The sequence below is a fragment of the Ciona robusta genome, chromosome 9 (genome assembly GCF_009617815.1).
Source record: "Ciona robusta chromosome 9, ASM961781v2".
Taxonomy (NCBI): domain Eukaryota; kingdom Metazoa; phylum Chordata; class Ascidiacea; order Phlebobranchia; family Cionidae; genus Ciona; species Ciona robusta.
In genome coordinates, this window is record NC_143243.1 from 3,042,785 (window position 1) to 3,068,390 (window position 25,606).

General features: G+C 36.0%; 4 protein-coding genes and 3 long non-coding RNA genes across 7 annotated transcripts in view; 2 read left to right on the forward strand and 5 right to left on the reverse strand.

Moving 5' to 3' along the window:
* On the reverse strand, nt 1-7,023 carry LOC149730870 (uncharacterized). Its single transcript, XM_089884172.1, has 4 exons — nt 3,698-7,023; nt 3,486-3,570; nt 3,018-3,199; nt 1-118 (listed from the first exon to the last, which is right to left on the reverse strand). Exons 1-2 carry the CDS (start codon nt 4,488-4,490, stop codon nt 3,557-3,559), a joined length of 807 nt encoding a protein of 268 aa, XP_089740298.1. The 5' UTR covers nt 4,491-7,023; the 3' UTR covers nt 1-118; nt 3,018-3,199; nt 3,486-3,556.
* On the reverse strand, nt 2,214-3,008 carry LOC149730871 (uncharacterized). Its single transcript, XM_089884175.1, has one exon. It carries the CDS (start codon nt 2,961-2,963, stop codon nt 2,214-2,216), a length of 750 nt encoding a protein of 249 aa, XP_089740301.1. The 5' UTR covers nt 2,964-3,008.
* Nucleotides 7,024-8,253: 1,230 nt separating the features above from the next.
* LOC149730872 (uncharacterized) lies at nt 8,254-9,386 on the reverse strand. Its single transcript, XR_016385648.1, has 3 exons — nt 9,228-9,386; nt 9,032-9,173; nt 8,254-8,355 (listed from the first exon to the last, which is right to left on the reverse strand). It is a non-coding gene; the product is annotated as an uncharacterized LOC149730872 (long non-coding RNA).
* A 3,016-nt stretch (nt 9,387-12,402) lies between these two features.
* Nucleotides 12,403-13,188, reverse strand: LOC149730873 (uncharacterized). The gene is made up of 3 exons (XR_016385649.1): nt 13,049-13,188; nt 12,871-12,994; nt 12,403-12,506 (listed from the first exon to the last, which is right to left on the reverse strand). It is a non-coding gene; the product is annotated as an uncharacterized LOC149730873 (long non-coding RNA).
* Nucleotides 13,189-16,329: 3,141 nt separating this feature from the next.
* Nucleotides 16,330-22,666, forward strand: LOC149730874 (deoxyhypusine synthase-like). The gene is made up of 8 exons (XM_089884167.1): nt 16,330-16,608; nt 16,903-17,026; nt 17,669-17,831; nt 19,300-19,483; nt 20,035-20,140; nt 21,059-21,162; nt 21,692-21,817; nt 22,157-22,666. Exons 1-8 carry the CDS (start codon nt 16,420-16,422, stop codon nt 22,235-22,237), a joined length of 1,077 nt encoding a protein of 358 aa, XP_089740293.1. The 5' UTR covers nt 16,330-16,419; the 3' UTR covers nt 22,238-22,666.
* Nucleotides 22,333-25,208, reverse strand: LOC149730875 (uncharacterized). The gene is made up of 3 exons (XR_016385650.1): nt 24,418-25,208; nt 23,967-24,101; nt 22,333-23,682 (listed from the first exon to the last, which is right to left on the reverse strand). It is a non-coding gene; the product is annotated as an uncharacterized LOC149730875 (long non-coding RNA).
* LOC149730876 (uncharacterized) overlaps nt 24,002-25,606 on the forward strand; it is a 34,576-nt gene continuing 32,971 nt past the window's right edge. Inside the window, exon 1 of the mRNA XM_089884138.1 lies at nt 24,002-24,120. Coding sequence (XP_089740264.1) covers nt 24,017-24,120 — 104 coding nt within the window. The 5' untranslated portion in view covers nt 24,002-24,016. The remainder of the gene's footprint in view (nt 24,121-25,606) is intronic.

Sequence of the window (25,606 nt, forward strand, 5' to 3'; positions counted from 1 at the left end):
CATCGGAGCGCTGGCCAATACCGTGACGGGGGCGTACATATCTCCGCCGTTCGTCTCAATCTCATCTTCTGTCGCCGTTGCGTCGTGCTCTTGCTCCCGGACCTCCGTGTTATTAAATCTGCAATTTTTTAAACGGTTAAAATGTATTGTCTGTATGTTCCCGGCTTCATCTCGGATAATATAATTAACATCGCCCTTCCTTCCTAACACTGTATAGGGCCCTTTATACGGCAAATGGAATTTCCTACATTTTCCTTCTGGTACGGCCGGGTTGTTCAGTAAAACCGTATCTCCGATTTCAAATGTTGTACCATGTTGTTTCTTGTTGTATTGTTTCTCCATGCGCAAACGCTGTCGTGTAAGCGTTTCACGTGCGACTTCTTCTGCCAACATCAGACGGTTACGAAGGCCTTCCAGTTGTGTACCGGAATACGAAGGTTCGTGATCATGCGTTGGTACCTTTGTAATCAGATCTGCTGGTAACCGCAGTGTCCGACCGGTAAGTAGATAATGTGGCCCTTCGGGATGGTAACTTGTTGTCCGGCTACGTTTGCTGCCCATCAGCTGTAGCAGTTCCGCGAACAGTTGACTCTCAAAGTTGCCACCTCTGTCGGAATGAACAACTTCAGGAACTCCGTGCACCGTAAACCAACGGTGGAAAAGCAAACTTGCAGTCTCAGCTGCTGTTTGGCGCCTCATAGGCCAAGCCCGGACGTACTTTGTGAATAAATCACACGCTACCAGAATGTATTGATATCCTCCCTTCGTCATCGTCAGCGGACCGAGCACGTCGATTTCGATTCGTTGCATGGCTCTACTCTCGTCTGATGGTTTCAACGGGGCACGCATCCTTTGAGTTGGTTTCTTGTTTACAGCGCATTGGAAGCACCTCCGACAATACGTGTCGACTGCCTCCCTCCAAGCTGGCCAATAAAACTTCTCTTCTACTTTCGCCGTTGTTTTTCCGATGCCGAGATGGGCTCCCCCAAGTGGCTGGTCATGTAGTGACGCGATCACTGTTTGCACCAAACTCTCCGGTACTAGAACTCGCTCTATCTCTTCACCGGGTTGGGTTGTAGTATTTGACAGGATATACATGACGTCATTGTGAAGAAGTAACTTGTTAAATAAAGCCCAGTAGTGTCGTACTGACAAGCTAGCGCTTTTCACTTTCTTATAAGCTGGACGCACGCCGCGGTTAAGCCATTGCCAAACAATCGTCAGATCAGGATCTTCCGTCTGTGCCGCGTGCATTTCATCGTTGGAATATCCAAGTTGTTGTTGTAAGTTGATATTATCAACCCTCAGTGGTTGGCATGTGACTTCGATGTGCTCATCTTTGTTGACTTTGTACGGGCATTCCTCTTGTTCCCCTCCTTCCAATCTACTCAAAGCGTCGGCATTTGCGTGTTTGTTACCCGGACGATGGAGAAGCTCGAAGTTGTACTCGGCCAGATGTTCGACCCATCTTGCGCATTGACCGTAAAGTTCACGAGACTTCCAGAGCCACCTTAGAGATGCGTGATCAGTTCTTAAAAGGAATCTAGAACCGAGTAAATAACAGCGATACAGTTTAGTAGCAAAAATCACCGCTAACAGTTCCTTCCGTGTCGTAGAGTAATGCCTCTCCGCTTTAGTGAGCGTTCTGCTCCCGTATGCGATTACGTGTTCCTTGCCGTCGAAGCCTTGGCCCAACACACAACCAATCGCAGCGTCTGATGCATCCGTGTCCAATAAGAATGGTTTCTTAAAATCTGGGTACTGCAAAACTGGAGCGGTGGTTAAGGAATGTTTTAATGTGGTGAATGCTGTTTGGCAGTCATCGTTCCAGGAAAACCTTTTGTTTTTTTCTGTGAGTTTGTAAAGTGGGGCGGCTACTTTAGCGTAATTTTTAACAAATTTCCTATAATAGGATGTAAGGCCCACAAATTGTCTTACGTGCTTCACACTCTTTGGAACCGGCCATTCCGTAACTGAGCGTACTTTTTCGGGATCGCAAGATATTCCGTCCTTGGACACGACATGTCCCAGAAAATTTACCTTTCCCTGAAAAATGGAACATTTTGTAGGTTTTAGTGTCAAACCAGCGGAGACTATACGAAAAAGTACATCACCCAGCTTTTGCAAATGTTCCTCGAACGTTTGGGCATATATAATGATGTCGTCTAAATAGGCAAGGACTCCTTGCCACTCGGTCCCACTTAAAACAATTCTCATCTTTGAAAGCTACCGGCAGCGTTGCAAAGGCCCATGGGCATTACATTGAACTCGAACAACCCCATGTGGCTGGCAAAGGCGGTTTTCTCACGCGAATCGGACTTCTTTTTCACCAGTACGATCGCGCTTGACCAAGGTGAAGTAGAGGGTCGTATTAACTTTTGACTCAACATTCCTTGCAGGATCTGTTCGACTTGTTTTTTTCCATGGTGTCCCATCCTCCTATGGGCTTGTCGAACAGGCTTGGCATTTCCGGTGTCGATCGTGTGTTCTACCAGATCAGTGGAACCCAAATCAGTCTGATTAGTAGAAAAAGCTTTAGTATAGTTTTTAAGCATGCTCCACACCTGATTTTTTTGTTTGGGGGTGATCGCGTCTCCGAGAGTGACACCTTCAACGATGGCGTTCCAGTGGGCGTCGACCTCTTTAGTACCCGTCCTACGCTCCACCGACAAACTTTCCACCTTTGTTGTGGAGGTGAATTGCTTGCAACACGTGCAGTTGGAAGATAAGTTGGAGTTACCTAGTATCACACACGTTCCTGGGATTACGCGATTTATGTTTCCCATGGCAGAAACTGGGGTATCGGAAGCGATACGTACGCCGTTTGTCGATTGCACGTTCTCGTCTGTCAGGTTAGCAAGGCGAATGCTTGCGCGGTTGTTCTTGCAAGTTGTTACGCAGTTGGCTGATAAAATATCAAACTTTTCCGTAAAATTCTCAATGCGTTCGATAAAAACCGGCATACTGGGTACATTATCTTCATTGGGTACATGCCAGACTTTACAAGACACACGTACCTCGGTGTGACCGGGAACAATCAAATCCTCCGTCAAGCAAATGTCCGTTTGATGGGGAAGGAACGGTTTCGATAGCAGTGGGATGGAGCAATCCCCGATCGATAAAGTTTGAGCATCGTAACACAACCGGCACTGTTGGTCTTGCAAGAAATCCAATCCCAACATGAAATTGTGTGTAATATCTGTAGCAATGTAAACATTTAGGTCCAAAGTTTTACTGCCCACTGTAATGGGTAATATTGCGGTGCCAGTTACGTTCAGGCTATTCCCATTTGCTCCAACGAATCGATTACCGGGAGGAATGGGTAGTAGCCGAGTAGGGTTGAGATTGTCTCGGGACCAAACCTCAAACGACTCTTGCTTCATTATGCAAATGTCAGCGCCTGTGTCGACAAGTGCGCACATCGGCGTAGCACCCAACAAAATATTAACAAAACGCTTTCGATCGCTAAATCGAGTTTGGCCTACTTGAAAAGTCTGACGTTTCCGGGGATCTTTAAGGTTGAAAACTTTGTCGGGTTTCGAAGCGTTATCCGACATCATGATTGGTGGTCTGGAAATATTAAAACGAGTAGTTTCGTTGTTGTTACGGTTTGTTTGGTCACTGGTTTTGGTTGCTTTATCCTTACTCACACACTCTGCCCGTACGTGACCCATTCGACCACAATTAAAACACTTACGATTATTGAAGTTGCCGTGACGATTGTATGTATTTCGGTTTGGCCATCTTGGTCCGTAATCATTCCCATACGTTTGTCGTGATGCTGATCGTACTTCCAAACGCTGCTGTTTTACTTGATCAAGGTCTGAGCGTAGCTTTGCCAAGACATTCCCGATGTCGGTGGACTTTCTTATCGACTCTCGTTCCATTTCACTTAGCTTTGTAAGGATGACGGATAATTCATTTCGGTGGTCTGCCGTCGTCATACTCGTTGCACGATCGACAGGCATTGCCTCAAGTGACGTGTTAGAATTGTCGTTCGTTAAAACAACTTGGGCAGCGAGCCAAAATTCCCGCGCATAATCCAACTTTTGTGGTATTGTTTGCGCTAGCTGCCTATCATGGAGTCCGTTAATAAGTGCGAGATACATGACCTCGTCCTTTGCGGGGCTTTCTTCTGGATAAGCAAGGTTTCCCATAGACTTCACTGAATATACGAAATCTTTATTGCTCTCGCGCGCGTCTTGCCTCCGGTTGAACAGTTCGTTTCGGCGAATGGCTAACATGCTCTTGTCTGACTTTGCGTTACGTGCCCGCAGCAGGATAGTCTCTAGCGACAAGGAAAACACGCTTTTATCCTTGCCTTGAATTTGCCAGCGAAGATCCGCGTCTATTGCAGTCAAGAACATATGACGTCGCACGTCTTCGGTCGCTTTGACGCTTTCACAATACGAAGTAAATACGTTAATAAAGTCGTCGATATTTTGGGTTGGATTAAACGTGGGAGGAGACATTAAAAAGTTAAAAGACATAGCGAAGGCGCAACCAAAAGAAGGTTAATATAAAATCAGCGAAGCTCTCCCTCGCAGTAAAATTGTGAGTTATAAAGCGATAACAGGGTTAAAGCAGGATCGCCAATTTGTAACGAGAATTTTTCGTTAGGGAAGTTCAGGCACCCTGCTTTAACGGCCTACCGCTAGACCTACTCACAATCCCACTGAATATACAATATGCGTTTTAGTTGAAGGCGATAAAAGCTATAGTTGTACACGTATAAAACTTGCTGAAGCTACAACGAAATATAAAACTTGCTAAAGAAGCAACGGGAAGTCAGCATACAGAGCATCTAAAAACAGTTGTAAACGGTAAGAAACCCAAGAGAGAACTAGCCACGTTCTCGCTTTTTCAAGCGGCCGCGCCTCGGCATGCCTGCAGCCGCTCACGTGACACAATATACGCCGGCAATTACGGGAGAAGGAATGTGAGAAAAAACAATCAGCAGAAACACGTAAAAGAACTCAAAAGAAACACAAAACGGAGAAAACACATTAACTGAATACAGTGAGGTGATTTTGACGTTACAGCAATTCCCAATTAAATGCTGAATCTTAAAATAGTCCCAATTTTAATGGTCATAAGTTTTTGACGCTCCAAATTTTATCAATTCGTACCAAAACTCGCCGATTTTTATGGCAGAAGTTAAGAAGTTAAACGGCTATGTATTTCCGGACCCTTTTGTCTCTAAAAAGAAGTCTGTTCATATCTCAAAGAAGAATCCCCCTCTTTCAAGAGCTCTGAAACATTTACCCGAATATTACCAAAACTTTTGTCTCTAATAAAAATTCCCTTCTTTTAAGAACTCTAACACGTTTTCGCAGATATCAAAAAAACCTTTGTTTCCAAGAAGAGATCCTTTCTTTTAGGAACTCTGAAACGTTTTCGCAGATAATATCTTTGGCAGGAAATATGCTTTCCTGTATTGAGACGGCCGTATGTGATGGTAGAGTTGTTTTACACAGTTACATGAGTTATTATATTCAACATTCTTGTTGTTTGAATGCATCACATTTGAAACCACAATACCCAAACTCTTAATGGTATAAGTACACCAAAATCCCCTTGCGCCGTGTGGGGCAAATGGTTAGTCCGCCTGCCTATAACCAAGAGGCTATAGATTCAAGGCGAGTCGCTGCCACCATTATCAGCTTGGGGAAGACACTCAAAGGCAGTTACTACAGTAACCCAGTGGTCACTAATCAGTTGTCTGAAATCTCAGTCATATTTGTCGTACAATATACACAGTTTTCCCATAGCAGTAGCAACATAACAATGTTATTTTTACAATGGATGCATTAAATATTTTATGATTTGTCCAGCGCCGTGGCACAGTGCTTAGCGCGCCTACCTGTAACCCAGAGTCAATGGGTTCAAAGCTCGACGCTGCTACCATTGTGGGCGTATGTGTTCTTGAGCAAGACACTTAACGGCATCTGCTTCAACCCAGTGGTCACTAATGGGTTGTTCAAATTATCAGCCATACATAAAAAAATCAAAAAAATCAAAAGAAATAATTACCCACAAAGTAACATATACATGGTTAACTCGTAAACTGGCACGATGTGTTAAACCCGTGTGATAACGACTGTCGTTTTCTGGCCACGCTAAGATAAAGTATAAGTTACATTCATTCTTAAGTTACATTCATGATTTTCTTTATTTTGCAATTCCCAATTAAATGCTGAATCTTAAAATAGTCCCAATTTTAATGGTCATAAGTTTTTGACGCCCCAAATTTTATCAATTCGTACCAAAACTCGCCGATTTTTATGGCAGAAGTTAAGAATATTAAACGGCTACGTATTTCCGGAGCCTTTTGTCTCTAAAAAGAAGTCTGTTCATATCTCAAAGAAGAATCCCCCTCTTTCAAGAACTCTGAAACATTTACCCGAATATTACCAAAACTTTTGTCTCTAATAAAAATTCCCCTCTATTAAGAACTCTAACACGTTTTCGCAGATATCAAAAAAACCTTTGTTTCCAAGAAGCGATCCTTTCTTTTAGGAACTCTGAAACGTTTTCGCAGATAATATCTTTGGCAGGAAATATGCTTTCCTGTATTGAGACGGCCGTATGTGATGGTAGAGTTGTTTTACACAGTTACATGAGTTATTATATTCAACATTCTTGTTGTTTGAATGCCTAACATTTTAAACCAAAATACCCAAACTCTTATTGGTATAAGTACACCAAAATCCCATTGCGCCGTGTGTGGGGCAAATGATTAGTCCGCCTGCCTATAACCAAGAGGCTATAGATTCAAGGCGAGTCGCTGCCACCATTGTCAGCTTGGGGAAGACACTCAAAGGCAATTACTACAACCCAATGGTCACTATAATAAGTTGTCTAAATTATCAGTCATGTAATATATATAAATAGTCGTATAATATCACAAAAATAAAAAAGAATAGAACGCGCATCACTAATTACACACTCTCTTTCGCGGGTCGTTCCCGTATACTATTGCAGTCAGTGAAATTCAGGGCGTTTAGTTTGTCTTCGTTTTTTTTACTTTAACTTAAATTTATAGGCAGAAATAAACATTTCTAAGAATATATATATTTCTAACAAACCGTTTGTTTGAAAGTTTTTAATTAAATTTATTAAATAATTGAATTCCTCAAATAAGCGATAAACTAAAGCGCTAACCTACCTCCCTAAAAAACTAAACTAGCATAATAAACTGGAAAAGTTGGTGTCGATTTTGAAATAAACAGCTAAACCTTCCTAAAACCAATGTACGGCTATCTTTTACAATGGAGACCAAGCGAAATGAAGACGGAGTTCGCGGCCACATGAACGGAAAAAAGAATGTATCACGGTTTTGAGCAGTTGCGCGTTCTACCCTTTTTATTTATGTGTACAATACACACAGTTTTCCCATATAAATAGCAACATAACTGCATTGTTTTTACAATAAATGCAATATTTTATGATTTTCCTTTCGTAATTCCCAATTGAATATTGAATCTTAAAATACACCAATTTTTGTCAAGCCTCTTCTCAAATTTTATTAATTTTGTACCAGAAATCGCCAATTTTTATTACAGAAGTTGAGAATATTAAACGCCTAAAAATTTCCAAAGCCTTTTGTGTTGAAGAAGAAGTCCCTCGAAGAAGAATTTCCTTCTTTCAAGAACTCTGAAACATTTTCGCAGATAATAGCGAAACCTTTTGTCTCTAAGAAGAAGTCCCTTCATATCTGTGTCGATGTTTATTACAGAAAATCTAAAACATTTTTGCATATATTGCTAAACACTTTATCAGCATTTTCTTCTTTCAAGAACTCTGACACGTTTTCGCAGATATTGCCAAAACTTTTGTCTTTAATAAAAAATCCGTTTTTCTAAGAACTCTGACAAGTTTTCGCAGATATTACCAAAACTTTTGTATCTAAGAAGATGTATTTTTTTTAGGAACTCTGAAACGTTTTTGTAGACAATATCTTTGGCAGGAAATACGCTTTCCTGTATTGAAACTGCCGTCTCTGATCGAAGGGTTGTTTTGTACAGTCACATGAGTTATAATATTCAACGTTCTTGTTGTTTGAATGCATATTATTTAAAACCACAATACCCAAACTCTTATTGATATATATACACCATAATCTCTGTTGTTAAACGATAAAAATGTTTATTCTTTTTTGATAATGTTCTATTTTAAATCTAATGAGTTTTTTTCCACTCGTAGACATGTTTTGGAAGCAGCGAATTAGAGAGTAAAAATATCAAACAAGTGTATATTGATCATAGTTTATTGAAACCAGCGAACTGAATTTATTACATCTGTTGGTTTATTCAAAATCTTCATCTGAGTTAAGAATTTCACTCAGATCTTCAACTGAAACGGAACACACATTATATTAAGTTGCTGGAGTAAGCTAAATGTAATGAATGAGTGTAACTTACTTTATCCTCACGTGGCAGGAAAATGGCAGTCGTTAAACACAGGTGTTATGTTTCATACACCTCGTGCCTGCTTACGAATTATACGTTACTCTGTAGGTGATTATTTTTAATGGGATTTTTTTATGTATGGCTGATAATTTGGACAACCCATCAGTGACCACTGGGTTGGAGCAATTACCGTTAATTATCTTGCTCAAGGACACATATGACCACAATGGTAGCAGCGACGAGCCTATATAGCCTCCGCAACTCTAAAAGATCGTTTTGTATTGTTCAAAACACGATCAGGAAATATGGTATTTAGGTGCTAAAAATATGGTACAATCTTACCCTACCCATCATTACTATATAAATATATGCTTTTATAGCCTGGAGGTTACGGTATCAAAGCTCGATGGTGCTACCGCTGTTGACGTATTCTTGGATAACACCTTTAACGACAATTGACCCAACCTATTATATAGTCGTTAATTGTGGTTGTTATAATTTTCAGCCATATTCGAATAGATAAATAAACCAATATGTTTACTATATATAGTATGTAATCATCTTGACGTAATCCTTGTAGTTAATCTTACCAACAAAACTATTTAAATTTTAGCGCTTACGGGTTTCTGTGTCCATTTGGTTCCATCTTGTCCATCGTCGACGTGCGGGAGGACCAGGGTGAACTTGAACGGAGTCCGCCTTCGTTTCGGTGAGGACGAGGAGTCCGATGACAAGCAAGAGTAGAAGTGCTGACTTATTCATCTGCAGAAACAAATATTAGTCAAAAAACTCAAGTAAAACCAACCAACCACTCACTTTGTTGACTTCTGAATGAAGAGATGATTCCTACCAAAACTCGCCGCTTTTTGTTACAAACGTTCCCAGCATTTTTCAAAAATTTATAACGTATTCGCAGATAATATTATGGCAGGAAATGTGCTTTCCTGTATTGTCACTGCCGTCTGTTATCGAATGGTTGTTTTACACAGTCACATCTGTTATAATATTCAACATTCTTGTTCTTTGGATGAATAACATTTTAAACCACAATACCCAAACCCTTAATGGTATAAATACACCAAAATCCCCAGAGCCGTGGCGCAGTTGGTTAACTTGTCAGTTCCCGTTTTATAACGGTTGTCATCGACCTCACCGTCAATGACGCACGTGTTTTTACTGTTCTGGCAATGATACGATTTTATTCCAACGTTTTCGACATTCTATTAAGGTCGCCTGCATTAAGGTAAATGGATTTAGCATGATGAAGACGACTTCGAAACATTGGAATAAAATCGTATCATTGCCAGAACAGTTTTATTAAAAAGTTGACATATAGACATCGTTTGTTCAGTTGTCATATGGAGCTTCAGAAACAGTAAAATATAAAAACCCTTGCGTCATTGACGGTGATGTCGACGACAACCGTTATAAAAGGGTGCCTTGTTGCATGCGTTGGTAAAATTAATTAGGAACGTACCTGGGAACTGACATACGGGAGGGGCAGATATTTTGTATTTTATTAGTTTTATGTTTTGTTCTTTACGTGAGTACATATATGTATATAGTTGTGTACCATTTAATTAATAAATAAATGCTTGTGCAGTTTTAATATGTGTTGTGATGTCATAAACATTTATTATGTCGTTCAGCTCAAAACAATGTAAACGTGGCGATACATTAGTTTCACAGGCTTATTGCACTGGAGGCACTGGGGGTGTCGCGGAAGTCTGGTTCCCACTGGCTACTGCGCATGCGTAGACACGGTACATTTTTATGTAGGTTTTGTCACACTTTTTCATTGTTGATGACGTGTTATTGGTAGTGGTCACTGGTTATACGTCATAATGTATAATTTAAGTTAAAATCACCGCCTACTAGAGATATATCTCTCTCTGGTAGGCCGTGGTAAAAATACAGCACACATTTCTATTAAAAAGATAAATCCTTAAACATAAACTTACGAAGTATGTCGCATCTAACAACTGTTATTTTTAGTCGGAAACAGAGTTTTAAATTCCTTATAAAATAAGCTATACGTAGCCTATGGGAACCAGTTTTCTAGGGGAATCAGATTTCTGCGACAGGGGCACTGGTGTACTGCGGTATTTAAAAGGGTCCCAGTTTCCTCATAGCAATAGCAACACAAAATATTATTTTACAATGAATTCTTAACATTAAATATTTACAGAAGTTGGATATATTAAACGCCTAAAAATCACCGATACTCCTTGTCTTTAATAAGAAGTCCCTTCATATTTGTGTTGATTTTTATTATAGAAACTCTAAAACATTTTCGCAGATATTGCTAAACATTTTGTCTCTGAAAATAAAACCCTGAAACGTTTTTGCAGAAAATATTGGGAGGAAATATGCTTTCCTGTATTGAGACACCGTCTGTGGTCGAATGGTTGTTTTTTACAGTCACATGAGTTATAATATCCAACATTCTTATTGTTTAAAAGCATCACGTTTTATTGATATATATATACCAACACCATAATCTCCAGTGACGTCGCATAAATATCGATTCTAGACACAAGCATGTCTTTAACTTTTATTTGTAAAAAAGTGGTGTTTCCAACAAGAGGAGTTACAGTTTCAATAATGGTTCTTATAAAGTTAATTTTTATTGTCATCTTATTGTTTGTTTGGGTTTAAAACTGTAACAAGAGCGCCATACCACAGTTGGTTAGCGCGCCTGCCTCGAACCAAAGGTAGGCCTAATGGGTTTTAGACTCATCGTTGCCACCATTGTGGGCGTATGTGTCCTTGGGCAAGACACTTAACGGGAATTGCTCCAACCCAGTGGTCACTAATGGGATGTCAAATTATCATCCATAAATAAAAAGAAAAAAATTGACAAAAAAAACACATAAACAACCACAAAATAACATACTTGGTAATTCGTGAGCTGGCGCGAGGTGTATGAAACAGAACGACTGTCATTTTCCGGTGTCGTAATATATTCTTTTTGATACATTTTTACCGGGCGCTATTGCGCATGCGCACAACTCAAGATGGTTACACTGGGTATGTTATTTGTAGCCTAGAAAAAGTTTATGCTAGTTATGTAATATTTTTCCCCGGATTTTTTTTCAGTCGGTACGTATTTATTAGAGCTCCTATTGTATTTGTTCCGAGCTGTTGCGCATGCGCAGTAGCGTCTCGCTGCATGCGCCATAGCGCCCGGTACAAATATATCAATTGAAACTAATATATCACGACACCGGCTAGGATAAAGTAAGTTTCATTCAAAAGAGGCAACTTAGCTAAGCATATCAGACTTAAAGCTCGGTAGTGCCACCACGCGGTTACTCAGTCATTTCTTTAAATTATTGATGGTCTAATAACCATAGTAGCCTACACTTAATATTCTGTGACGCTGCAGAATTATTCTTTTTTTTAAATAACGTTTTACATTTTTGTGACAGCCGCACACCACAGTGTAGCGGTTGACTAATCATTGAATACAAATTTTAAAGTTATGCTTTATCAAAATATAATTTCATGCATAAAGTTTGCGTATTGTGTTTCGTAACGATAATGTTACGTTAGATAACGGCGGTTTTGTCCGGGGCGTTGTTTAACGGCCAATCGCGGGGCCTGGCTACTGTAATCTGTTATGAGCTACGCCGATTACAACTCAACTATTAAAAAACATGTATTTTAACAAAAACTGCAATAAAAATATGGCCCACCTTTAATTTTAAGCAAAGTAGTCTGGCCGTGTCATATGCACTTTTAACACGTTAGATAAATAATTATCATTTCTGGGTTATCGCGCTTGCCTGTAACCAATAGGTAATAGATTCAAGGCCCGTCGCTGCTACCATTGTGGGCGTATATGTGTCCTTGAGCAAGACACTTAACGGCAATTGCTCCAACCCAGTGGTCAATAATGGGTTGTCCCAATTATCAGCCATATATAAAAATTTTTCATTAATTTATTTAAATTTAACAAATATATCGATTGCTTAAAAACACATAGACGTGTATATGCATGTTGGTTTATTGATATCGACAGCAAGTATTTTGCACTTTAAATCGTCAAACTTTCATAACTTCGTGATGCACTAGTATCCTCAGCTTGATTAGCTAAAATGGTGTAAAATTTGTTATAAATTATGACAGGAGCTATGGTTGAATTATGATAGTCACAAAATACACAAATAAGTTGCGAATTTTGAGCATAATATTTCGTTGTTCCTTTCATTTTAATGTGCTATTACGAAACAAACAAATAGCTTAACGCACTAGATAAATAATTATCATTTCCTTGTGTTTTTTGGTTGTAGTTACGAATTACGTCGTAAATACAAATTACAACATTCGTTTGCAAGCTATAACGAATATAAAAGTATTAAGATAATAATCAATGCTGATTTCACTTGACGTTTTTAATTCGATATTTGCCATACCAGTCACGCACTTGTAAACTGCATCATTCTTTAATGCTCACCTTCTTGCATTTGATTCCAAGGACGTGGTGTATTACGACGACGAGTAAGTGCAAAAGCATGTGTAGTTTCGGTGAGGACGAGGAGTCCGATGACAAGCAAGAGTAGAAGTGCCGACTTATTCATCTGCAGAAACAAATATTAGTCAAAAAACTCAAGTAAAACCAACCAACCACTCACTTTGTTGACTTCTGAATGAAGAGATGATTCCTACCAAAACTCGCCGCTTTTTATTACAAACGTGGGATTTCTAAACACGTAAAAACATCTGGTGCCTCCTGATTTACGAAAAAAAAATCCCTTCTTTTAAGAACTCAGAAACGTTTTCGCAGATAATATCTTTGGCAGGAAATATGCTTTCCTGTATTGAGACGGCCGTATGTGATGGAAAAAAAACTCATAATGGTATAATTACACCAAAATCCCCTTGCGCCGTGTGGGGCAAATGGTTAGTCCGCTTGCCTATAACCAAGAGGATACAGATTCAAGTCGAGTCGCTGCCACCATTGTCTTTCATGTGAATCATGCTTTCTTAAAATTGAGACTGCCGTCTATGATTGAAGGGTTGTTTTGTACAGTCACATAAGTTCTAGTAGGGTGGCGGAAGATTAAACACCTTTTTATTCTATTTTCTCCTCCCAATTAGTAGTAAACAAAGAACATTTAAAAAGTTATAAAATCGTATCCTTATACAATCCTTATAGACCATTGCTAATTGTTCTAAACACTATCAGGATATTTGGGTATTATGTGCTAAAGGTGTCCCATCTTACCTTACCCTGTACTATATCATATTCAACATTCTTATCGTTTAAATGCATAACATTTTACTTAAACTCCTATTGGTATCTAGATGTATGTACCAGCATATGTACTGCGTATGCAATGTGTGTCAAAAGTAGAACGTGTGCTGTTTTATGCAGCTTTTAGATAACACAAGACGATTTCGTTATAATCTTCAACGCAGTGTAATGGAGACACGCGTGTTCTAAACAAAAATTTAAATCATTTTTGTAACGTTTGAGAGCTTGTGCTTTAGCGTGGACCCAAAAACGCTGCAAAGAAACATGTCTCTAATTTTCATTTGTAAAAATGTGGTGTTTCCAAAAGATGGGTTGCGGCGGAAAGGAATGTACCAAAATAAATTTGCATTGCCTTCCCCCGCCTTACTGCATATTATTAATTTCTTCACGTTTTTTTCCACTCTGCCGTGAGACTTTGTCTCTGTATTATTGCTGCAGCAACTTTCTCATAGGAATTGCGACATAATAATATATTTTTACAAAAAAGCTTAGTTTAAAATATTTCATGAGTTTCTTTCGCAATTTTGAATTAAATGCTGAATCTTAAAATTCCCTCATTTTTGCCATATAAGTCTTTGACGCCCCAATTTCGTTATTTTCCGGAGTCCTTTAACTTACGAAGAAGAAGACCCTTCTTTAAAGAACTCTGAAACGTTTTCTTAGATAATATATAAAAACATGTCTTTAATTTCTATTTGTTAAACGTGGTGTTTCCAACAAAAATTTCATTTCTTAATTTTTTTTATTAGTTTTGTAACCAGAAGGCGGTTTTTATTACAGAGCTTGTGGGTATTAAACGTCTAAAAATGTCTGAATGGAGGTATTAAACGTTAAGAACCATAAAACGTTTTCGCAGAAATTACCGAACCTTTTGTCTGTAAGGAGAAGTCCCGTCATATAACGAAGAAGAATCCCCTTCTTTCAAGAACTGTGAAACCTTTTTTCAGATATTAAAAAATCCTTTTGTCTTTAAGAAGAGGTCCTTTCTTCGAAGAACTCTGAAACGTTTTCTGGCAGGAAAAAATGTTTCTTTCTGCGTTTTGCTGTGGTGTTTTCTGCACTGTTTCTGGTTTTGCTTCCTTTGTTAATTACTTTTGTGTTTGGTTGATACGTCTCGCGCTAAACCACCTTAATTTGAGCATGATTGATCTTGGTAGCGCGAGTGTGCCTTTTTCTCCTGCTTCCTACATCCGAGCATTGTGTACGATCTGCAGTTCTCGTTGTGGGTATGGTTTAGGAACGTTGTGTTGGTGTATTGAATTACCGTGTTTAGAACGTTGGTATATTTGATAGTCGTGGTCAAAACGTTGGTATTTGATCATTATCCGTACCGTTCTAATCGTTTTATTATATATATGTGTTTGTCATTAAACTGTTAAGAAATCCTACATCAGTCTGGTCAGTCGCGGTAGGTCGTTAGAGCAGCGTCTTGGACCACACTTTACGTAACATACGCTTTCCTGTATTCAGACTGCCGTCTGTGATTGAATGGTTGTTTTACAGCCATTGTTTAAATGCATAATATTTAAAACCCCAATACTTAAACTTTTATTGGTATATACACAATAATCTCCGGTGACGCGGTACAACCTAGAGAATATAGATTCAAGACAGCACCTCGCTGCTACTATTGTGGGCGGATAAATGTTCTTGGGGAAGACATTGTCACTTATCGGTTTTCTAAATTGTCAGTCATACAATATGTATCATATATATATAACAAAATAACAATTACCCACTAAGTAACATACTTGGTAACTCGTAAAATATATAGGTTTTATAGTGTGACGCAAAGAAACTGCAAAAAAGCATATCTCTAACTCTTGTATTTCCAACAAGAGGAGTTACAGCTATATTTACTGTCGTACTGTTGTTTGTTGGGGTTTAAAACTGTAATAAGAGAAGCAATTAAGCAAATGATATATTAGACTTAACCGTCGATGCTGCCACCACGTGGTTACTATATGATTGCTTCAAATTAGTAATGGTCTAACTAACCATAGTATATACCTAATACTTTGTGACGTACTTTTGCTGCAGAATTAATCGTTTTTAAAAAAAGGTTTACATGTTTGTGACAGCCGCACATCACAGCTTTGCGCTTTTCCTGTAACCGAATGATATAATAATGAGATTAAAACAATGCGACCCCAGTGTAACAATGCCGAGGCTTTGCCTTGCTTTAAAATGTTTCTTGTCTTTGTATTCGTGCACATGTTTCGCGCTATATAAGGACATCAATATATAAATGATTAATATTCGGTGCAGACCGTTCGCCGTAGAATTAATTATTTTATTTAAAAATGCGCACAGTACAAAGACCTTTATGTAAAAAACAAAATTGGGTAATCCCCTTATAAAACTCCCCCAAATTCATTTTTTATTTATACCGCGTGAAAAAAAGGTAGATATTTGTGTAGGCTGAGGCATATTTATATATACACAATTTATTTAAATTTTTATTTAATTCGCGGGCATCTTTTAATGAATATACTTGACTCTCAGGCATACTTGGTTGTGTGTCTCACCCTCAGGCATACTCTGTTGTATTATGTGTGAGAGTTAAATAAAAATATACAATAATATATGCCTGAGAATTAAATATATTCAATAGAATATGCATGAGAGATATATATTCAACAAATATGAGTATTAAATATAAAAATAAACATGCCTCAGCTTACATGTTTTAGTACCTATAGATATTCTTTATAGTAAAAAGCGTTTTTAAAAATAAACGTTTTTGAAATGGCGGTACCTTCTGAAATTTTGTACAACGTTTTAATGCCAAGCTCAGAGATGCCAGAGGGCTCAGAAAAAGTCAAAGGTTACGATTTCAACGAAGGAGTTAATTATAACAAGCTCTTATCAACTTATGAAAATAGCGGGTTTCAGTCAACGAACTTCGGAAGGGCTGTTGAAGAAATTAATAAAATGGTTTGATATTATTTTTTTCGTAATTAATGCGCTTTTGTCTCTTGTTTATTTTTGCTCAGACTTTACAGAGAGATTCTATTTGTGGCTCTTTACAAATAAAAATTAAGGTTTCTAAAAGTAATGTTTTAATTGTGCTGTGAAAATGCTTTAATATGTATAATTTTACTATGGTTTAAATTTTAGCGCAATTTTTACATTGGTTTCTCACAGTATGCAGGTTTGGGAAAATGGGTTGTAACTTGTAACATTACATCACGGCACCCGGTTGCGCTTCTGATTTCATGTTATTTTCAGATACAATTGAGGAAAGAACCACTCAGTGAATCAAGTTTAAACAAAGTTTCATTGAATCCAATCGACCGTTTGAAAACAAATTGTTCCATCTTTCTTGGCTTTACATCGAATATGATTTCATCCGGTAATATGTTAGTTATATCACCATTCTACTAGTTTTGTTTCTTTTGGGGCAAAATAAATACTATCAACGAAAAATAGACATGTTTATTCAATTAAAAATTTTGTAATATGAGTTTATTATACTTGCCTAAATTTATAACTAACATTTTTCCCTTGTTGAACGATAGATGTTATAACACAGATGTTCTGGTTTATACACCCTTAATGTAACTTTGTGGGTGATTGTTTTATCTAGGTCTATGGCTGACAATTTAGACAAACCATTAGTGACCACTGGGTTTGGGCAATTGCCGTTAAGTATCTTGCCCAAGACACAAACGCACACAATAGACACTCATAAATGCTAAACTACGATGCACATGGACTTTAAGCCATGACGCATGTTAAGGTTCTGGTACTGTTAAGTTTAAATTTTCTGGTTCTGGTACTGTTAGGTTTAAATTTTATAATTTTTGTTGTTTTGTCGCCATATTCTGTCTTTTCGTTTAAAATCTTTCTAAATCTTCAATACCATAATGGAAGTTGGAAGAGACAAATAAAGTTATTATTATTATTATATTTTCAGGGATGTTTAATTTTGAAATTCTAACAAATGATGGTTTTGGGACTTTTAGGTTTAAATTTTATAATTTTTGTTAACCAGGCATAAGAAGCACTATTAGATTCCTGGTTCAACACAACATGGTGGACTGTGTGGTTTCAACAGCAGGGGGGATTGAAGAAGACTTTATTAAATGTTTAGCTCCAACATTTATGGGGGATTTTAATCTAAAGGGAAAAGATCTTCGTATTAAAGGAATAAATCGGTAATTTTTTTTTTGTTATTTTGAAAGTATATAATAGTAAGATGGGGGAAGATGGGACACCTTTTCGTTTAGTTTTCTCTTTTCATTTGGTAGTAAATAAAGAACATTCAATGAATTATAAAACTGTATCTTCACAACTTCCACAGACCGTTGATAATTGTTTAAAACACGATCAGGCTATTTGGATATTAGGTGTTAAAGGTGTCCCATCTTCCCCCACTCTACCATATATACAGGGTGGCGGAAGATAGGAAACTTTTTCATTCTTTTTTCTCGTCCTTTGGTAGTGAACAAAGAACATACAATTATAAAAGCAAATCACTTCCATTGACCGTTGTTAATTGTTTAATATACGATCACAAATTCACAATATTTGGATATTATGTGCTAAGGGTGTCTTGTCTTTACCCACCATACTATATATATTAATTTTAGTTTGTAATCCTTAAATATTATGTATGTTTTTTCATTTTGTAATCCTTAAAAAAATGACAGAACCTAGTCCAATGGCTTTTTGTTTAAACTGTAAAGTGAACCATTTCGTAATTTTCATTTTGTATTTTAAATACCCAATATTGTACTGTGAGGGGAAGGGTGTGGGGCAGGTGGTTTCTTAGTTCACCTGCCGTACTCAACTCTGAACCGTGCCAATTTCATGTATAATGAGCTCTGTACCCGCACTTTGCTCAACAGAAATCCGGTACCAGCAGAAAAATAACGACTCCTTTACAAGTCCAGGTTTACAGCTCAGTTTATTCAACATTACGACATTGACGTCATGATACAGATAACAGCGAGAACAGCATGCATTACAGGTCCTGATTCCTGCACTGGCTCCGACTGCCTCCTTATGCAGTACAGTACAGGGCTTATATATTGGCGAGAATGCAAAATGCGGGAAGAAGCATTACACACGAGAATAACATTAGACACAAGAAGAACATAACATTAGACACAAGAAGAACAAATATTATATACTTGTCGTTAGTTATAACAATATATGTGTAGTCAGTTATAACAATACACACAAGGCTAAGTTTCTTAGCATCCTTCTACTGCAGTAATTTCCTAAGCCTTGACAATGCTCCTGTGGCAGTGTCATTCTTATATTACTGAAAAGGAAACGACTAATTCCTGTCTGCGTTGTGCCAGCTGGCAACTTCGCACAACCTGCAATCTTTATGCATATAGTGAAGTTTATATAATTATACATGTTAAATATACTACCAAACACACTTCGGTTTTGACTTAAGTTTTTTCATTATAGAAATAATTTAATATTTTAATGTGTTTTAAACCGCATTTTGCCAATGTTTATTTAAAAGTTTGATCAAAAAGGTAACAATAACAATAAGGTATTCCCCCCAAAAATAGGATTTTTATAAAAAAAAGCTACAGTATAATTTTTTTTTTAAAGGAAGCTATAAAATAGAATACTGTTAAAGTAACAACAGACTACTGTTTACAGAATTGGCAATTTATTGGTGCCGAATGTAAATTATTGTAAATTCGAGGATTGGATAATGCCCATATTTGATGAAATGTTAAAAGAACAGAATGAAGAAAAGGTTAAATGGACGCCATCTAAAGTTATCTGGAGACTTGGGAAAGAAATTAATGATCCAGAATCAGTTTATTATTGGTGTTATAAGGTTGGTATAATAAGTTTTATATAAATGTATGAAATTTATTTTAAATTATTATTTTTTTAAATTTATTTTGTGTTGAATATATTTATTATTATTTTTATTTATAAAAATTACACACCAAAAATTTATTTTATCTCTTTGAATACAATAGCGAAGAGGAAACTATGTAAAACAATAAAAAGGACATTAGCTGCACATTTTTTGCTTTAATTAATTGTGTAGTACTATAGTCCATATCACATTAAAGCTCAAAAACAATATACTTTGAAGCTGAGAATTTTAAACCAACAATTTATATCTAATAGCTCAAAGTCTAACATTTGAAACTAACAATACTTAAATTGTAACCTATGCTCCCAGTTCTAACTAATAGTACTTGGGCTTTAGGTCTTAGTTAACTGAAATACCTACTGTGTATTACTTTTTACAAAAGTTTTTATTTAAACAACAAAAAAAGAAAAATCTAAGTTATGCGGTGATTAGTAGACGAGAACACACCCCTTATCAAAAATTTTTACTGAAAAAAGATAAACTAATTATTTATGTCTTTGCAGAACAAGATTCCTGTATTCAGTCCTGCTTTAACTGATGGATCCATTGGTGATATGTTGTATTTTCATTCCTATAAGAACCCTGGTTTAATCATAGACATAGTGGAAGGTACCATAATACACTTTGATTGTACATGATAATGGCTTAGAAATATTACTGAAATGTAAATTAATAATAACATATAATAACTATAATAACTTTATTTGTCCCTTAGATTACGGTGGCTTTAATATTTAATTAAAAATATTTTAAAGGAAAAGAGTCAAAAGACAGGATATAGCGACAAAACGACAGCTGTTAAAACCTGCTTACAGTATAAACTTATTTACATTTAATTCTCAGAAAAAAAGCGTGGTCACTATGCTTAGCAGACAAACATTTATGTTTAATTATTATTATGGTAAACCTATAATAGAAACAAAGTTATATACAAAGGTGCAACCCGTACAATTGGGGGATCGGCTTTAAAGAGGATTATACTGTAAACAATATACTTTCAGTTAAACAGACACACAGTTTTATATTCTTTCCCATACAATTTTCTTTTCCAAATAGTCATTCTATTCCTAATAATATCTGTTTTGCATTCATTTTATCTTCATTATTGTTATTAAAGAGAAACATAAAATTAGATTATAAGTTCTAACTGTGATTGGTTTTAATTTGTTTAAAATTTTTAAGGCTGGTGCCATTACTTAACCATGAGGTGCCTAGATCGTTATTGAAAGTTACTAAGTTTGATGCTCAATACTGACAACATTAATGGTGTATGTGTCCTCGGCAGTGGTCACTAATAAGTTTTCCAAATTATCAGCCACTTATGAAGAAAAAAAAATCCCTCCATAATAATCACGCACAAAGGAACATACTTGGTAAGCTGGCACGAGGTGTATGAAACAAAACACCCGTGTTTAACAACTGCCGTTTTGTGGCAACGCAAGGATAAAGTAAGTTACAAGTACTGCATCATATTACCTTATTATAACTATAGGGTTTAATTTAAACAAATATTATGTTTTATTACAGACATTAGATTAATGAACAATCAAGCAGTCTATGCAGCAAACACAGGGATGATAATCCTTGGTGGTGGATTAGTTAAACATCATATATGTAATGCTAACCTTATGGTAAGTTTCCCTACTGTATGCATTTAAATTGTAGCTAAGATTTTTTTCTTTATGTATATGCAAAAAATTATTATTGTTTAGATGTTATGACATTTATAAAGTTATGGCTTATGTCACCGATTTTTCCTATTTCGGCGTTTGTGGTGTCGTGACATTTTTAAACTTATGACAAAAGTTGCAGAGAAACGGTTATAAACTTTAAAAATAGATATATTTAAAAATTTCAGAGAAACGGTTATAAACTTATAAAATAGATATATTGCATGGCAATGGTTATAAACTTATAAAAAAAATAAAATTTTTTCAAAAATCACAGAAACACGGCTATAAACATATAAAAAATATTTATAGCATTTAAAAAATTTGCAGAGAAACGATAATAAATATATGAAAAAATATATATTTTAAAAAATGCAGAAAAACGGTTATAAACGTATAAAAAAGTATATATATATATATATATAGGGGTGTAAAAAATTGCACAGAAACCGGTATAAACTTGTAAAAGATTTCTTTTTCAAAATTGCAGAGAAACGGTGCCGATTTCTCTGTTTTTGTAAACACTGCTCAAGAGTTTGATGGTTCGGATGCTGGAGCTTCACCAGATGAAGCTGTTTCATGGGGAAAGATAAAGATGGACGCAAAACCAGTGAAAGTTTGTTTATGTGTTTCATACTTTACTGTAAAATGTTGGCAAGAATCTTAACAGCTCTACCTTAATGGTTGATTATGGTATATAAAGAATTACCTCCCACAAAATCACATACATCTGGTGACTCGTAAAATGTGTATGAAACAAAACACCTGTATTATAACAACTGTTAATGCCCTGACACGCAAGAAAAAATAAGTTACAAGAGGTATACGAAACAAAAACTTGTGCTAAAATGACTGTCGTTGCCCCGCTATGTGTGGATGAATAAGTTACATTTATTTTCATTTGAGAAAATGATTTATTCGACTATTTGTAAACATTTATTTTCTTTTTTTGCAGATATGCGCAGAAGCTACATTAATATTTCCACTCTTGGTTGCACAAACGTTCGCGCGCGATTTTCATAGTATAAAAAAGTGAACAGTTACACTCGTGTTTCTTATTAAAACAAAACTTTTCATTTCTAAGGAATTTTAGTGATATAGGTGTATGTATACCAGTTTTTGTCTGATGCAGTGTTCTGCTACAACTTAAAATTATAAAATTACAGAATAGAACATGGTATTTTAAGAATAGAATATGATATTTTAAGACCTATTATATCTCTTTTTATCTTGGTTTGATTTTTTAAAACTTGAATAAATATCCAGTGTACTAAATTGAATAAATGTCCAATGTACTGGCACCAAGTCACTGTTGTATAGGCTATTATTCTAGAGTTTAAAAAACAAATGTGTTTTTTTTTGTTGCAAGCGATTCTGTTACTATTAAGTAAAATATTATGTTAGAAAATATTTTCAAAGTACTGTACTTTTAAGTTTCAATAAACGGAAAATGTTGTTGTTTTAATTCCAACGCTGCGGAAATGAAACAATTCAGATAATTCAAAGATCACCAAAGAATGATTGCAACAAAAGTTAACTCTGCGTTCCACGTCGTACCGATCACAAATATGCATTGTTTGTTTTGTTTTAAATTTTACAACTCTCCTGTACCAGGCCTGCATGTTTGGTGTTGCATTAATTTAATCACAATATACACAAAAGGACATCATTAAACTGAATTTTGTTTAAAAGCTCATTACAAACTAGAGAAACCTCATAAATGCATGAAAGATTGGGTGTTTGACAGCGGTCCAGTTTTAAGAATTTTTGAGTTTTTTAAAAAAAATTTTACGTGAAAATTATTCCAGAGAAAAGTAATGTAATATTTTGTTTAATGTCGTACGTGAAAGTTTAAGATAATAATAATGCGGTCAATTCTTGCCTTTTTCACTGTGGTTCTGATACAAACAGGTCTGTTATTTAGATCTTTTTGTAGACTTATAATTTTTTGGTGAAAAAGTGTATTATGCACTTTCTATTCTTCTTCCAGTGTAATGTTGTGTATTTTGTAATTGTAACTATTTTTGTAACATTTTGTGATAAATTTATTTTAGATAACAAATTTTTTTATTACCTTTAGATTTAGATAAATATAACATTAATTCTTTTGTGTAAATAAAATGACAATCTTTATTTATTTGTTTTGTTCCCACAGCATATTTTTCAACCCAACTTTATATCCTTTATACTTATTTATTCTATTGAATTTTTTTCCTTTTTCTATAAAAAATTAATGAATGTTTAATTTTTCCGTTTAATTTTTATTTTATAAATTTGGTTTCCATTTTATAAATTTTACATTCTGTCTAAGTTTTTTGTTTGTTTTTCTAATTGCAGTGTCATCTCAAACTGATTGTCCAAATGGTTGGTCTTCTTACAACAACTTTTGTTGGTATTTTTCAAACCAGAAACCACCAGTAAGTTGGACGGAAGCCGAATCGTGGTGTCAGCAGAACAACGGGCATCTTGCTAGTTTTGCAACTGTGGAGGAAAGGGTAGGAGAAAATACTCACAATCATTAATAATTCGTAAAATTGTATCTCATACTTGTTTAAACTCACTGAAAAAAATTTAACAGTATTTGCTTGTAACCAGACATATTACTTGTTAAGAAAATTTTTATAAAGTTGTTTTGTAATCTTACCAATTGGAAAATTCTTTTTTTTTTTAATTCCTGTCGAATTTTATTAAATTCTGGTATTATATTCAGCTGTTTAAATATATACAGTTTTATTTATAACTTAAATGAATAAAAAGCAACAAACTTTTAGTTTTGATTGTTATTTTTCACCAGGATTGGGTGGTTGATAATAACATGGAAAACATGGATGAATTGCGATGGTGGATTGGACTTAATGATGTGAAACAAGAAGGTCATTTTTCATGGAGTGACGGAACACCTTATAATAGTAGTATAGCGTGAGTATTGCGACTTGGTACAGTTACTTGTTTCAAGCAATATAACATGACAATTTTATTAAAAAAATGGTTTACATAAGTTAACAGAACTTTTCTTTTCAAATTTGCAAACTGAATAAGTAAAAATTTTTAGTTTAAAACAGTACAATTACTTGTTTTAAACAATAAAACATAACAATTTAAAAAAATTGGTTTACATTAGTTAATCTGTCTACTTTTTGTTACAGCCGTATGTTTTGTTTATAAAAAGCTGTTTTAATTTCTTAAAACCACTTCTGGGTTTCTATGTTAACCTACTTAAACATGTTTCGAATGCTTATTTAAACTTTGTTAAGACCCTGATGGGGGTGCAAAGTTTGTTCAATGGTCGTGCCCACTTCAACGTAACGACTCCATAACACTAGGTCGACAACTCAGTTTATTAGTCGAACAAACAAGCGGCATCAGGCTAGGGACAAACGTGAGGACAGCAAAAGTGTAAGAGAGCTTCTACTGCCCTCATAACACAGAAAATAGGAGGGCTTTTATAGCATAAATGTGTGTAAACACAAAACACGGAAGAGATAATTGACACCAAAGAATGGCAAGCTGTCATATTATTTCCTTGTAGTAGGAAACACAAAGGATATGTCTCGTCAATCATAAACACAGTTACGCCAGATGTAATAGTTACGCCACACGGCTGTTTAATATTTAATCTTTATGCATTAGGTTAATTTGGACAAACTGAAATATATATCTGTGCTCGAAATACATTCAACCGCTACAACCTTTTAAATTCATATTAAAATAAGTTTGGCTATTTGTTATCTAAAATAGTTCCAGAAGTTTTGGTCTTAAAAATACCACCCAGATAAATTCAACTTTGGGTGAACTATAAACTGTATATTTAGAATGAAAAAACGCTGCCTAATGTTGTGGAAGGGTTGGTTGGGCTTACACACAGCAAATCCCAGCCAGAACTTACCCTGTTTATTTAAAGCCCTTACACCTTAGGTCGTATTCAATTAGTCTGGCGCCATGGCTCAGTGGTTCAGGTGCCTGCATTGAAACCAAAGTGTCCCCGGTTCGATGCTCGGCAGCGGTACTAAAACTGATCGGTATATGTGTCCTTGGGCAAGACACTTAACGGACATTGCTCCAACCCAGCAGCCACTAATAGGTTGTCCAAATTGTAAGCCATATCAAATAAAAATTATACACAAAGTTGAAAAGTATGGTAACTCGTAAGCACACGGAATAAAAAATGGTGCCAATATTACGCGTCTGACTGTGATGCGGTGTCACCGCTGGCAAGAAAGACTTAAATGGGCTTCCCGGGTGTTGGGGTAATGGGTCAAATCTCGCCTAAATCCCAGGTCCTTGACAAAGACCTCATCCATTAAGAATAAAAAATAAAAAATATCAACTCTTTTCTTGTACTATAGTTCTGTTTCATAATATATAATTATATAAGTGGCAACCCAACCCACCATTGTACAACATG